This window comes from Cervus elaphus, chromosome 28, assembly GCF_910594005.1.
Source record: "Cervus elaphus chromosome 28, mCerEla1.1, whole genome shotgun sequence".
In the NCBI taxonomy this organism is placed as follows: Eukaryota; Metazoa; Chordata; class Mammalia; order Artiodactyla; family Cervidae; genus Cervus; species Cervus elaphus.
Genome location: NC_057842.1, coordinates 30,506,077 through 30,522,322, shown reverse-complemented (window position 1 = coordinate 30,522,322; position 16,246 = coordinate 30,506,077). Strand labels below are relative to the sequence as shown.

The window sequence follows — 16,246 nt, the reverse complement described above, 5'->3', positions numbered from 1 at the left end:
AGATAATTACTGGTGGAGTTTACAGATTTGGATAAGTTTTGGCTTGGTTCATATGTGTATTTCATATTTGATGATATACTAGACAAGATCAATGTGGCTATACGTCAAAATCATCTGGAGAAATTTTAAAACATATTCCTAGCTATAGCACAAATGTATGTGTTTTTCATGGTGAGAAACCTTTTAGGAATCTCCAATTTAAATTAACTCTGAAGTAGTTTCAGAACCACAGTCAGAAGTAGAACCTACTGTCTAAACCAATATTCCTTAAATTTTAATGGGAATATGACTTGCCTAGGGAATTTTCCTAAAATATAGATTCTGAATCATTTGGTCTAGGTGGAGCCTGGTTCTGCATTCCTAAATCCCAGCTGATGCTAAAACTACTGTCCCATTAAGCACATTTTGAGTCACAAGGTCCTAGTCCAGTTGAAACCCTTAGAAAAATTATTAACATATGACTGCACAATTCAACAACAGAGTAAAAAAAATCATAGGTGGAAAGGACCTGGGCATCTGTAAATCTAGCATCTTTGTTTTACAGATGTGAGAACCACTGAGGTTAAGTAATTTAACCATAGTAGGTTAATAGCAGAAAGGGAACTAACACAAACATCTCTTTGTTGTGTTTATTTGAGGCTATCTCAGTCATGTTCAAAATGTTGATGTGTTCAGCTGATGGGCATCAACTATCAACAGTTATTTCAATGATCTAGGTCAATGCAACAATGATATAGAATTAGTTTTTATTTTATCCTTCACAATTTAGTATTTTCTTAACAGCAAATTCATATACAAAAACAGTCACTATGTGTAAACAAAATATGCAGTTATCCACTTACCCTCAACTGTCTCCCTTACTGGTATCACAACACATGTTAGTTGCTCATTCATGTCCAAATCTGTGCAACTCCATAGACTGTAGCCTGCCAGACCCCTCTGTCCATGGAATTTTCTAGGCAAATGGATAGCCATTTGCTTCTCCAGGGGATCTTCCAGACCCAAGGATCAAACCCGGGTCTCCTGCATTGTAGGCAAATTCTTCACCATCTAAGCCACCAAAACCTCTTAATTTTTAATTTTTTTTTTTTTTTTGGCTTTGCCTCAGGGCTTGGAGGATCTTAGTTCCCCAAGCAGGGATCAAACCCAGGCCCTGACAGTGAAAGCAGCAAGCTCTAACCACTCAATCACCAGGGAAACCCCCAAACCCCTTATTTTTAGAATTAATCATTGGGTTGCAATGGTTCTCACCCTGAGTGTGCATTAGAAGTACACTGTGGAGATTAAAAAAAAAAATACAACTCAAACTCTGGAAATTCTGAGGTGGGAAGTGATCTGGGATTTCAAATTAAAAATAAAAATAAAAGTAAAAATTAGGTATTTTGGATATTTGTAACTTTCCTAATGGAATCAATTTTTATAACAGTGACCCTCTTTTAGTCTTAGGAACTAATCCTTTTCCAATATCAATACAAGTATTTGGGTGATACTAAACCTAATTTTCACAGAGTCGAACACAACTGGGTGACTAAACACACAAACCTAATTTTTAGTTTCAAGAGTGGGTCTATTCCCTAGGTCTTGACAAAGTGCTTGTTGCACATCCCTGACCCCCTGATTGCTTGTAATAAGAGTATGTTACTCAATATGGATCAATGAGTCAACTACATTGCTTTGGCTGAAACAGATGGGAAATAGCACAAGCTCCTCTCCAGAGTTGTTAAAGTAAGTAATTTTGGCCTCAAGTTTCTGGTAACCATAATTGCAACCAGGACAGGAAAGGTTGCCAGAGAATCAAGCAAACAAAGCAGACAAGGGAAAGCAGAATCAGTAAATGAGAAGAAAAGATTTACTAATAACACCATAGAAAAAGCCGTATCTAGACATCCCTAAAGCCAGTTCTACTTTTGTAAATTTTAGTCACTTGAACCAATAACCTTTTCCAGTAAGCCAGTCTGAAATGGGCTTTAGTCTCTTCTGGAAAAAATAAGTTTAATTAGGACAACATTTGAATCTGATGCAGAGTTGAGAATCCCTGATGGTTTTTCTGCTTTGCTTTTTTAAAATCATTTGTTGCATTTTTCAACAAACCTTTCTAAAAGGAAAAACATAACCTGGAATAGGTAAAACTTTTAGCAAACTGCTGGCAATTCAATGCAGCACCTTAGTGTCTCATGATGTTGAAAGAGGGAACATGCAGAATCGAAGAGAGAAGAATCTAAAAAACGTATAAACCTAACACACTCTCACCCAGTTCAGTTGCTCAGCTGCGTCTGACTCTTTGCAACCTCATGGGCGGCAGCACGACAGGCTTCCCTATCTTTCACAAACTTCGGGAGCTTGCGCAAACTCATGTCCATGGAGTCAGTAATGCCATCCAACCATCTCATCCTCTGTCGTCCCCTTCAATCTTTCTGAACAACAGGGTCTTTTCCAATGAGTCTGTTCTTCACATCACGTGGCCAAAGTATTGGGGTTTCAAGCTCAGCATCTGTCCTTCCAATGAATATTCAGGACTGATTTCCTTTAGGATCCACTGGTTTGATCTCCTTACAGTTCAAGGGACTCCAACACCACACTTCAAAAGCATCAATTCTTCAGCACTCAGCTTTCTTTGTATTCCAGCTCTCATATCCATACATGACTACTGGAAAAACCATAGCTTTGACTACATGAACCTTTTTCGGCAAAGTATATCTCTGCTTTCTAATATGTTGTCTAGGTTGGTCACAGCTTTTCTTCCAAGGAGTAAGCATATTTTAAATTCATGGCTGCAGTCACCATCTGCAGAGATTTTGGAACCAAAAAAACAAAGTCTCTCACTGTTTCCATTATTTCCCCATCTATTTGCCATGAAGTGATGGGACCAGATGCCATGATCTTAGTTTTCTGAATGTTGAGTTTTAAGCCAACTTTTTCACTCTACTCTTTCACTTTCATAAAGAGGCTCTTTAATTCTTCTCCACTTTTTGCCATAAGGGTGGTGTCATCTGCATATCTGAGGTTATTGCTATTTCTCCTGGCAATCTTGATTCCAGCTTGTGTTTCATCCAGCCCGGCATTTAGCATGGTGTACTCTGCATGTAAATTAAATAAGCAGGGTGACCATATACAGCCTTGATGGACTCCCTTCCCGATTTGGAACCAATCTGTTGTTCCATGTCCAGTTTTAACTGTTGCTTCTTGACCTGCACATAGATTTCTTAGGAGGCAGGTCAGGTGGTCTGGAATTCCCATCTCTTTCAGAATTTTCCACAGTTTATTGTGATCCACACAGTCGAAGGCTTTGGCATACTCAATAAAGCAGAAGTAGATATTTTTCCAGCACTCTCTTGCTTTCTCGACGATCCAAAGGATGTTGGCAATTTGATCCCTGGTTCCTCTGCCTTTTCTAAATCCAGCTTGAACACCTGGAAGTTCACGTTTCATGTACTGTTGAATCCTGACTTAGAGAATTTTGAGCATTACTTTGCTAGCATGTGAGATGAGTGCAATTGTGTGGTAGTTTGAACATTCTTTGGCATTGCTTTTCTTTGGGATTGGTATGAAAATTGACCTTTTCCAGTCCTGTGGCCACTGCTGAGTTTTCCAAAGTTGCTGGCATATTGAGTGCAGCACTTTCATAGCATCATCTTTTAGGATTTGAAATAGCTCAACTGGAATTCCATCACATCCACTAGCTTTGTTCATAGTGATGCTTCCTAAGGCCCACTTGACTTCACATTCCAGAATGTCTGGTCTAGGTGAGTGATCACACCATCATGGTTATCTGGGTCATGAAGACCTTTTTTGTGCAGTTCTTCAGTGTATTTTTGCCACCTCTTCTTAATATCTTCTGCTTCTAAGTCCCTACGATTTCTGTCCTTTATTGTGCCCATCTTTGCGTGAAATATTCCTTTGGCATCTTGAATATTATTCTCATTCATAGGCTCTTAAATTACTTATCCAACCTTATTTCCAAAAGGAACTACTTAAAATGGTTAGACCACAGCTGAGCTGTCTCAGCCTTTTTATTCTCTGTGATGTTGGCACCAAAATTTAATCCTTTGCTTTAACAGGCTTGCTCCTTTAAGCTCCAGTGTTACTATCATTATATCCAACATTCTAGTTCCAGTTTGCTTGCCTTGGTAGAAATGAGCTCTTTTGGATCCACAATTTGCTACAGCTGCAACTCCCTAGCAAAGTGAATCTCTGGATCATTCATCAGATCTCACTTTACCTCAGCCTCCTCAGTCTTTTTCATTCTAATCCCATCTCCAGGCCCACTGTCTGTTCTCCGGGTTTTGCTTCCTGTCCTCACAAGCCTGATCAATATTGGGAAAGACAAGCAGAAGATAAAGCATTGAGTTCCTTCTGCAGCCTAAGGGGAATATGCAGTAGTGCAGTAATGGAGCTGAGTTTTGATCTAGACTTATTTAGATAAGCAGTCCAAAGATAAATGTATATACTTAACAGTGTTACTAGGGCCAACCTGGTAACCAATATTCTGGGGCTATGAATTTTAACAAGTTTAGTCACCTTTCCATTCTTCCTCCTTTTTTCATGCACAGTATTTTTCAGACACTTTATGTTCAGCCTGGTGTAAGGCACCAAAGCTGCCAGCAAAGATTGATGCATTGAAATCTCTGGCACAGAAACATGTCCATCTATCTTACTCCTGATGACGTGATACAACCTTCTGAATGGCCTAATCCTAGAGTCTTGAATATTTATGATGCTCAAATTTCCTGGCTCTCTCTTATTCACCCTGACTGCAAAGAGCTATTGCAGATTTCAATAAAGTGAGAAAAATACACAATGAAAGAACTGAGTTTAAATTTACTGGACTCTTTCAACCCCAGGAGCTTTAGGGAAATTTTAAAACACAATTATAAGGAGATGTAATTTGTTTTGCTCTAAGAAGAGCCTCTTTCTCTGCCATTGGCATGCATCAGGAATAATCTCACAGAATATCAGCCTTCATATTTGAGTCCTGTTCAAACTTCAAGATGCTCCTTGGTTCATAGAGCAAACAGTTGGGAAAAAAGGAAATTTAACATAATATAGAGGGGATTTGGGTTCTTTCTTTAAAGGCAGGTGATGATTTATCTCATACAGTCTCTATGTCCCTAAAATTGAAGACCAATTTTTCCTTCCCCCTAAAACGAGTATATATGGTTCTGAAGGACTAAAAGTATGCTGCCTTAACTTTAAAGCTGAATGTCAAGAAATGACATTATAAGATGTAGTTTCTTGTTAAGAGACAATTATTGTCTTCTAAAATCACGTATTTCAAGGAACATAAATGCTGCAATGATTATTATTATATACAGACTTATCACAGACTAAGGTTTAAGTAAAAATTAACTGTAAAAAGAGATAAGTATAATCCATTATGTTGTACTTAGACATGTTAGTACAAAAAAGTTAAAAAGCTTTATACTCAACAAAAATTATACTTTTTATGAATGCTTATGCAATCTCAAAAGTCAGTATCACATGAATGCTAATATAGGAATATGAAAGAAAAATCAATTTGATTTGAGAGAAACCAGTATTTTACTTTTGAAAAAAGAAACAGAAAAATGCTAAGATGCCTATGTTAAATAGACACATATTTTAAACTTTGTTTTAAAAATATTGTTTATTTAACTCCTCTGCCCATTCTTTAAATTGGATTGCTTGGTTTTTGTTGTTTCTACTATGTTTTGTTTGTGTTTTAGATTCCAACAGACAGAACAAACTTGAGACTACAAGGGGGAGGCAGGGGGCGAGGGCCAATTGGAATAGATGAAAGAGATTAAGAGGTACAATCCTCTAATGTAAAATAAATGATCATAGGAATATAGTGTACACATAGGGAATATAGTCAATATTGTTACGACTTTGTACAGCAGTGAATAATAACTGGTTTTACTTCAGTGATCATTTCATAATGCATAAAAACAATGAATCACTAAGTTGTATTAACATAATGTTGTATGTTAATTATAACTCAATAAAATTTGTAAACTGTAATAATTTTTGAAAAAGTGATATTGCTTTATGTTTCAGATGTAATTCTTGTTGTAGGTATATTTCATCTAAACTTTGGTGCTGCTGCTCAATTAATTTATGGAAAATGTTTCCTATGTTAACTAATGGAAAATGTTTGCTATGCTAACTAACGGGCAAAGTCAGTCTTTGTTTTCAAATTTCTTACTCAAATCAAACTTCAGTTCAGTTCAGTTCAGTTCAGTTGCTCAGTCATGTCCGACTCTTTGTGACCCCATGAACCACAGCACGGCAGGCCGCCCTGTCCATCACCAACTCCTGGAGTCCACCCAAACCCACATCCATTGAGTGGGTGATGCCGTCCAACCATCTCATCCTCTATCGTCCACTTCTCCTCCTCCTCTCAGTCTCTCCCAGCATCAGGGTCTTTTCAAATGAGTCAGCTCTTCACATCAGGTGGCCAAAGTACTGGAGTTTCAGCTTCAACATCAGTCCTTCCAATGAACACTCAGGACTGATCTCCTTTAGGATGGACTGGTTGGATCTCCTTGCAGTCCAAGGGATTCTCAAGAGTCTTCTCAAACACCACAGCTCAAAAGCATCAATTCTTTGGCACTCAGCTTTCTTTATAGTTCAACTCTCACATCCATACATGACCAGTGGAAAACCCATAGTCTTGACTAGATGGACCTTTGTTGACAAAGTAATGTCTCTGTTTTTTAATATGCTGTCTAGGTTGGTCATAACTTTCCTTCCAAGGAGTAAGCGTCTTTTAATATAATGACTGCAATCACCATCTGCAGTGATTTTTGGAGACTCCCCAAAAATAAAGTCAGCCACTGTTCCCACTGTTTCCCCATCTATTTGCCATGAAGTGATGGGACCAGATGCCATGATCTTAGTTTTCTGAATGTTGAACTTTAAGGCAACTTTTTCATTCTCCTCTTTCACTTTCACCGAGGCTCTTTACTTATTTATTTATTTATTTTTTGACCAAGAGGCTCTTTAGTTCTTCTTCACTTTCTGCCATAAGGGTGGTGTCATGCGGTTATTGATATTTCTCCTGGCAATCTTGATTCCAGATTGTGTTTCATCCAGCCCAGCATTTCTCATGATGCACTCTGCATACAAATTAAATAAGCAGGGTGACCATATACAGCTTTGACATACTCCTTTTCCTATTTGGAACCAGTCTGTTTTTGGTTTTTTTTTTGACAAGGAGTTAGTTTGATAACTATTAGAACTGAACATGGAACAAATCAAACTTACTCCTTGTCAAAAAATATATAATTTTGCTTTTCAGTTCAAAAACAATTTTAGCAGGTATTTTTAGGAAATTATTATGAAGCAATAAATTTTGTAACATACTCAGAAGATAAATTATTATAAATAGATGAAAATGTTTAAATTATTTGGATTTAATATAAGTTCACTTTACAACATATTATAAAACAAGACAAATCATTATTCTACTGCACATTATTTTATTTGAATTAATGTGAGGTAAAATTTTGAATTGTTTATAAAGCTAAGAGTCTTTTTGAAAGTTTGATATTCCTGAAATATATATGTGAGGAGGATACTAAATTCTGATGCTTCACTTTAGGGAATAATTTTTAAAGTTTTAAATATAAAGGAAATTAACTCCTATAATTTTGTTAGATATCATGAAAAAAATTTATAGGCAGAAGAGAATATATATTAAATCCATACATTTACATATATTTATTAAACTGATAAGAACAGATACTACACTTGATCTTAGCCAAAAGGCCGAGAAGCGATACATATATTTATTGAGCAACTAGCATATAGTGAGTTTTTTGTTAATAAGAGGTAGAAAATACATATAATGAATAAATGTTGCATAATGTATTATGCATATATATATATACGTGTGTGTGTATGTGTATGTGCTCAGTCGCTTAGTCATGTCCAACTCTCTGTGACCTCCTGGACTGTAGCTGGCCAGGCTCCTCTGTTCATGGAATTTCCCAGGCTAGAATACTGGTATGGGCTGCCTTTTCCTACTCCAGGGTATCTTCTTGACCCAGGGATTGAACCCATGTCTCTTGTATCCCCTGTATCTCCTGCACTGGCAGGTGGATTTTTTACCACTGCGCCACCAGGGAAGCCCACATATATACACATACATTCATAGATATATAAACACACACACACACATACACATAGTGAATTGGTCCTGCAAATAGTATATAATTTAATTTTTTGTCAATGAAAGTGTTAGTGGCTCAGTTGTGTCCAACTCTTGTGACCCCACTAACTGTAGCCAGGCTCCTCTGTCCATGGGATTCTCCAGGCAAGAACACTGAAGTGGGTTGCCATGCCCTTCACAAAATATTAAGCATTTTATATTAAATAAAATATGATAAGGTCTGACTTCAATTAGATTAAATATTTCATAATATAATTATATAAATTAGGTTTTAAATTTCTTTTTGAATTATTCAGAATTAGTCTGAAATGAATCACAGAAATTTGACATCCACGGGTTTATTCAACACATCTTTAACAGTTTGGTTGCCTTAGAAAATATCCAGTTATATTTAAAAGAATCAGTGTTAAACTCAAACTGCTTTGGTTGTTTCAAAGTACTTTTTTTTTTTTCAAAGCAGTCATACTTCCTAGGAACAAATATTGAAAATAACTGAAAAGAACTGCTTACATTTAAATTTTTAAAAGCCATTTTTAGCTTTCAGTGTTTATTTCCTATGCATATTCTTTTTGTTTTGTTCTCAAGGGACTCTCCCTCAAGAGCAATGCATTCTTTCACATTATTCAGCTAAATGAAAGGCAAAATCACGAAATTTGTCATTGCGCCTGTATCTGACTCTACCTTATTTTTGACTTCACACCATCCCATCATGACACAGAACAACTAAGTGTCAGCACCGCCACTCTCCTTTAGCAGATATATGCAAGACAGGACAGGGCAGCCTACTGGCTTCTTTGGTTGACATTCTAGCAATCTGATGATGGGTGAAAGGCACTTCTTTATTTTGTAACATAGAATATTTGATAACTCTGGAGATGTTCTCAGGCAGATCAGCTTTAGGAAAGCATACAAATTAATTTGATTCCTTTAATGCTATTGGCACTCATTTATCCCTTAGAAGATGGGGTGATAACATAGCCATGTTTACCCTGCTGTGAGGAATGCTACTGAACAGGGTGATTCCAGGTAAACAAAGCACACCCACCATACATAGCATGGAACTGTTCTAGAATATGTGATTTACAATGGCATTGGTTTTCGTAGTTAGAAGTTTTAAGTAATTAAATGATAAAAATACATATTTTATAATGATTTGGTGTCTTTGATCCTCATCCTGGAGTGTTTGGTAATAGGACTTAATATTTAAATTTTGACAAGCTGAAAAATAAATATGAGTAAAGAATATAAAGACACTAGGTTGAAGGCAGGAGGAGAAGGGGATGACAGAGGATGAGATGGTTGGATGGCATCACCGACGCAATGGACATGAGTTTGAGTAGGCTTCAGGAGTTGGTGATGAACAGGGAAGCCTGGCATGCTGCAGTCCATGGGGTCACAAAGAGTCAGACATGACTGAGTGACTGAACTGAACTGAACTGAGGTACTACATTTAATATCCTAAAGCTATATTTATATATAACAACATAAACCACAGAGGAGAAGATTCTAAAGAATCATCCATATTAATAACCTGTTTAATAATCAATCCTATAAACCTGAGATTATGTGACTGGACAATTATTCCTTATCAAATTAGAAATGCAAACTCCACTCATAAATAACAAGGTGGTTGAATTTTCATTTTGGTAAAAATAGCTAGAACTGGACAAATGAAACCAACATTTTTAGCACATATAAACAAAATATTTCATATAGACACAGGACAGTTAAATAAACAATGCCACAACCTGATAATTTAGGTAGTATAAAATGGCTAAATATTATTCAATTTATCTGCATGGGAAAGAGTACTACTGAAAAGATTAATACTCATTTAGACAGGTGAAAATCACATATTTTTAGAGAATATAATTCTAGATTATATAAAAACAATAAAAAATTCTTAAAATATTTGTTTGGAATATTACTCAGCCGTTAAAAAGAATTCATTTGAATCAGTCCTAATGAGATGGATGAAACTGGAGCCCCTTATACAGAGTGAAGTAAGCCAGAAAGATAAAGAACATTACAGCATACTAACACATATATATGGAATTTAGAAAGAAGGTAACGATAACCCTATATGCAAAACGGAAAAAGAGACACAGAAATACAGAACAGACTTTTGAACTCTGTGGGAGAATGTGAGGGTGGGATATTTCAAAAGAACAGCATGTATACTATCTATGGTGAAACAGATCACCAGCCCAGGTGGGATGCATGAGACAAATGCTCGGGCCTGGTGCACTGGGAAGACCCAGAGGAATCGGGTGGAGAGGGAGGTGGGAGGGGGGATCGGGATGGGGAATACGTGTAAATCTATGGCTGATTCATATCAATGTATGACAAAAAAATAAATAAATAAAAATTAAAAAAAAATTCTTAAAATACAATTTTAAAATGTGAAATTTATAAAATAATCCATAAGGTAGAGATAAGCTCATAGAATCTCTCCCCAAATAATAATACAAAAATATGCTTTTAAAAGCAGAATATGTATTACAAATGTTTTGCAAAATATTACATGCTGATTAAAAACTCATTTCTATGACGATTCTACAAAAGAAAAGGTTTTAAATAAAATATGTTAATTGTAGTGAAATATATTTCCTTTGGTCCACTTCAACTAAGGGTTGTTATTATACAGGTTCTGTAACAAGGTAGGGTGTATAACATGTTTCTCTAAATGTCCATTTTCTCATGTAACTCTGTGAACAATAATATTAAGAAAATATATTCAAGTGATATTAGTCAATTCTCTTTCTAGTAATCCTTGAAGGCATTAGTGTACATGGTTTTAAACATATATATCCCTTAGACTGTTTGAACTAATGATCATTACTGACATTTAAAAAAAACATCCTAAACAATTATTTAATAGTTTCTCTGTTGATTTGGTAAAGTAAGGCAATAATTTAAGAAACAACGAACAGCTTTATGTGCATTTGACATTTATGGTAAACATTTCATAAAACTTAATTTTAAAATAATCCCACCAGGAAATTCAAATCAAAAGTAATGAACAGATTCTATATTAAATACTAGATATTGATTTATGAAGAATGTGATCTTATATGATATTCTCATAGAATTTAATTTATAAGTAGGAAAACATTTGTCCTCCTCTTTCCCACATCTAAACAGACTAAATATATACATAAACTGTAATTTCCAGACTATGACTAGTAACTCATTATATTAAACTTTGACTATGTTCTGTGCACTATCCATTGGAGATCCACTATAAAAAGACTTAACTTTTTACCCCAAGAAGTTTATAAACTAATCTAGAGTCTCGAAACCCAGATTTGATGACCAAGTCTGAGTTCTTGGGTTCTCATCATGGATTTGTGAGTAGTATTTCTCCTCTCAATAGTTTCATAAACACTTTCATTTCTAGATGGCATTCCCACATTTGAGTTTCACTACTTAATTTATCATTTATTGGACAAGTTATAAATTCAAATTTTCCAAATTAACATACATACACTAAGCAGATTTTATTCCAAACAGTGAGGTGATCATCATCTGTTACGCAAGGCCAAAGCTCCAAATTTGGATCCTACTGTTTGCATCCACAATAGGTCTAGGGAGATAGCAATAGAAGCCAGCAAGTTTCCCTCTGTAACAAATACACCCAAGAGCTACTGATCAGCATGTGGAACAGTAGTGGAACAATAGTGGTTTAGGTGCTAAGTCATGTCCAACTCTAGCCACGCCATGGACTGTAGCCCGCCAGGCTCCTCTGTCCATGGGATTTCCCAGGCAAGAACACTGGAGTGCGTTGCCATTTCCTTCTCCAATTAGTTATGTGGAACAATAACTGATTGCATTAAGAGTGATTTCTATGTTTCTCTCTCATACAAAATAAACCTCAGGATACTATACTTTGCTTTCTATTATTCCTTCTAGACATAATTCCTACCCCTTCCTGTAAAATCTCTGAGTCTTTTCCTTCATGGTTCTAACTCCCTTTCCCAGTTATATTGCTCCCATCTTTTGGATTTGTGACCATTTCATTCAGTGACTGAAGACCTTGATTATTCCTTCAAGGGATCCCTGTGAACCACAATCAACCACACTCAGATGATTCAATTGCTTTATGAGGACACATGATATATACTGCCTCCAAGATTATTCTCCTCCATATTATATCAGCCACATTGTCCGATAGTTCTCATCTAAAATTGAATAAAATACTGATAATAACTGAAGAAAAAGAAAAAAAAACAAATTAAGTCCACAACAAAGTAAAATCTATTTGAGTCATGGTGAAAATCAACATTACCATAAAAAATACTTTTTTTTGCAGAGGTGAAACAACTAACCTTTTTTTTTCAAGGGAGGCTCCTCTATTTCTCCTAAATGAAGACAAAAACAGTAAATTAGAAAAATTTTCAGCAGAGCATAAAATTGCCTCTCAATTTTCCCATTTGCTTTTGTTCATTCTTTTATAAAACATCTATTAATTTTGATAATAGTAGTCTATATATTACTTTGCCTTCCAAATTCCAAGCTTTAATATAAACTTTGCCTATGTACATTTATTTAAGATAGTTTCACTTTTACGAGTTCAATAAAATTGTGGCAGTTATCCAAATTATACATTATGGTTTGTATATCATGCTCATTTCAGTGCTCTGCTCTTCATCTCAACTTCTGACAGAGGCCAAGCAAATACAAATTTAGACAAAGTCATAGAAAGGGCTAAAATAATAAGAGCTTTCCTGGTAGTCAAGGCTGAATACGCAAGTTCTGATGAGTAAAGCTGATCTTAAAAATGTCATCTAAAAGGCAGAATCACAGTACTTGTTCTTTTCACATCCACTTAATAGAAGTTTACATGTGGATTAAGTTTGTTATTTCCTTTTGTTCATTTATATATAACAGAGAGTAAATAGGTTAGTTGCATAATTGCTGTGACATTTACCTCCATTTGTTTCAATCAATTTACTTTCATCATGATTTTAGTAGGATTGCTTTCTGCTATTTATGAATACAAATTTTATGTATAATATATATATATATATGCATAATTAGTCTTACTATTGTTATTTCAAACTTGGGAAATAGTAACTATTTCTTTCTTGAAAAAGCATATAAATGTGAGTTTCTGCTGTGGTTTTGTAGGTTTGCCTAATAAGTTTCTCTGTAGTACTCTAATATAGCATTTAATTTTGATATCTTTGCCATAATGGCAGATAATCTATAAGTTGAAAGCCACATAAAGACCAATTTATTGAGTTTGGCAACCTGTTGATAGGCAATTTGCACTCAGAAATGTATTCATTTTGGTTTAGCTTGACCCAAGTGCGCATTTGTGTAGAAATTTAAGTAAGTAAGTAAAGTTGCTCAGTCGTGTCTGACTCTTTGCGACCCCATGGACTATAGCCTACCAGGCTCCTCTGTCCATGGGATTTTCCAGACAAGAATACTGGAGTGGGTTGCCATTTCCTTCTCCAGGGGATCTTCCCGACCCAGGGATTGAACCTGGGTCTCCAGCATTGCAGACAGACACTTTACTGTCTGAGCCCCCAGGGAACTACTATTATACATATCAAATAGCAGACCCAGCAGTTGGATGTCTCTGTGCTCTTTGTACCTTTATCAGTGTCCTCCTCTCCATCATCATCATCTTCTTCATCGCCTTCAGATGAGATGATGTCAGACAGCAAAGAAAAGAAGCCATAGACCCAGTCGGTGGTTTCCTCCACAGCATCATGTACAAGTTTTAGAGGATCTGAGCCAATCTTGGAAATAGAGCTTGCTAAAAGTAATTAAAAACAAAGAAAAGTTTTGCAATTATTCCCAAAGAAACAAAAAAAAAAGCTGATTTTCCTGATTTATTCTTTTAACACAATAAATATGTCAATTTCGTTAATTTAAATATTGCTTGGAAATAGTTCTTTTGCTCATAAAAAGAAATTAATTTTGTCATAGTATACAGGTGTGTTCAATTAAAAAGAGACGTTATTGGGTACATCTGGTACCAAACACTATAGGGTTACCCTTGAGAAGTTTACAATCCAAGTAAGCATTCAGCACAGGGAAAAATTAAGAATGAATTAAAGTAATGTGTATTATGTTATCCAAATTGTAGCAATCCTGAGTTACAGATGTTCTGAACAGAAGAAATCATTGTTGGTCTATATTGTACTGGAAAGCATCATGGAAAAATGGCTCTGTATATTTTTAGACAAACAGTAAGTTCTGAGTTGACTAAGATAGCTATGACTAAAGTAAAATTGATAGGTCCATTTATTATGATTTATGATACATCAGGAAATATCTAGAATTGTCAAGGTAGTAATCATATCAAGTTTCAGTTAGATTCAATTGTTTTATCTTTGTTAGACATCCCAGTACCTAAAAATAAAAAAAAGCATTTGAACTTCTAGTAACTTCAATGGATAGTATTAGGAAAAAATTGAAGTCTGTAAATCTTTCCTTTCTTATATCCTAAGGGATATAAACTGTATGTAAAATGAAAGATTAAATAATAAAAATGCAAGCAAGTAAATAGACATATTATGGGTTTCCAACATGTTGTTATTTTCATTCTAGCTACATGAAAATTGCTCTGAAGGAATAAGGGTAGCCTTTAAGATCTGATTGAAAATGTGATCTAGCCAGAAATATGGTCTGAGTTGCATCTGATTTTTCAACAATCTATAATTAACTTTTAGATTTATGTCTTTCTTAATTTTAAAAACTACTTAAGCTTTTCAGGGATTCTCTTCCTTTGATATCTTAAGAGACTAGAATTATATCAACATATTATACTATCTAAAGGTTAAGTATGCCAAAATGAAGCTTTTACTCTGATTAAGATAGGAAATCATTGGAAGGTTTGAGCAGAGGAAAAAGTGATTTGATTTATATAACTTCATTTGCCATGTTGAGGATTGAAAGAATGCCAGGTTGGAAACAGGAAGATAAGGAGCCAAGTGAAACAATCTATAATCCAAGAGGAAGAAGATGGTGATCTCTATATCACCCATACAGAAGGTGGTAACTGTGTGTGATGAGGTGTGATTGGATTCTGAATGTACTTAAAAGACAGAATTGATGGCATAGACTGACAGTATGGGCTGCTGGATGTGACAGAAAGAGAGAGGTATGGAGTAACTTCAAGGCTGTCGGATTGAGAAACTGGAAGAATGAAACTACTGTTTACCGAAATGGGGAGAACTAGAGAGAAACAGGGTCTGTTGGGCAGAGTATCTAAGTAGCTAATTTTTAAACGTGTTAAATTTGAGTTGTCAATTAGACCTTTAGGTGGAGATGTAGACATCTGTATAGCTTAATATGATCTACAAAAATGAAGTTCTAGTTGAAGATAGAAATTTGGAAGTTCAACAGAGAATAGAAAGAACTCAAAGCTATGTGATCGCTAAGAAAGTGGAACTAGGAACAATCCACCAGTAAGAAGATAGGCAAATCAGAGAGATGAAGAAAAATCATCAATGAATTCTGAGAAGGAGGGATGAGAGATAGACAGAGAAAGAGACCCACAGAGACAGATTAATAGAGAGGAAAGAAAAAAAGAGAGTATGATGTACTAGAGATCAAGTCAAGAAATTGTTTCAGTGAGGATAAAGTGAGCAGTTGGCAAATGTTGCTGATAAGTCAAGAAAGACAAAGACTTAGAATAGAACTTAAGACTTTATTAATGATGAGGATGTCACTAGTAACCTTCAAAGGGCAATTTCAGTGAAATACATTCAAGACCAAATGGGAAGAACTTACAGATAATAAATATATTTTACTGTAAAGTAAATGACAGAGATTGGGCAATAGTTGAAGGACTGGAACCATAGTGGGGTTTTCATTGTTAGCACTGTTCAAGAGGGAAGAATATTCTATTTTTATGCTGATGGGTAAGATCCCATAGAGAGGGAAAATAATATGAGAGAGGAGACTTCTGAGCAAAATTTTAATTTTATGTTCTGTTTCAGAGGATTCACAGCCCATCACAGGGATGCCAAGTTACAACTAGTCCCAGGGAAATGTACTTCCATGAATCAACGGCAGCATAACTTTACTCTTTGGACCTTATTTCACTGCATTCTGGAGGGTTTCATGTGAATAAGACAT

The 16,246-nt window shown here is 35.5% G+C and overlaps 1 protein-coding gene and 1 pseudogene across 1 annotated transcript in view; both read right to left on the bottom strand.

The window, feature by feature from the left end:
* The window catches only part of LOC122685288 (triadin-like), a 132,143-nt gene that overhangs the window by 36,507 nt on the left and 79,390 nt on the right, over window positions 1-16,246 (bottom strand). Inside the window, exons 3-4 of the mRNA XM_043889891.1 lie at window positions 13,752-13,916; window positions 12,478-12,510 (exon numbers count right to left, since the gene is read on the bottom strand). Of these exons, the coding sequence (XP_043745826.1) occupies window positions 12,478-12,510; window positions 13,752-13,916 (198 nt within the window). The remainder of the gene's footprint in view (window positions 1-12,477; window positions 12,511-13,751; window positions 13,917-16,246) is intronic.
* LOC122685636 lies at window positions 7,654-7,758 on the bottom strand (annotated as a pseudogene).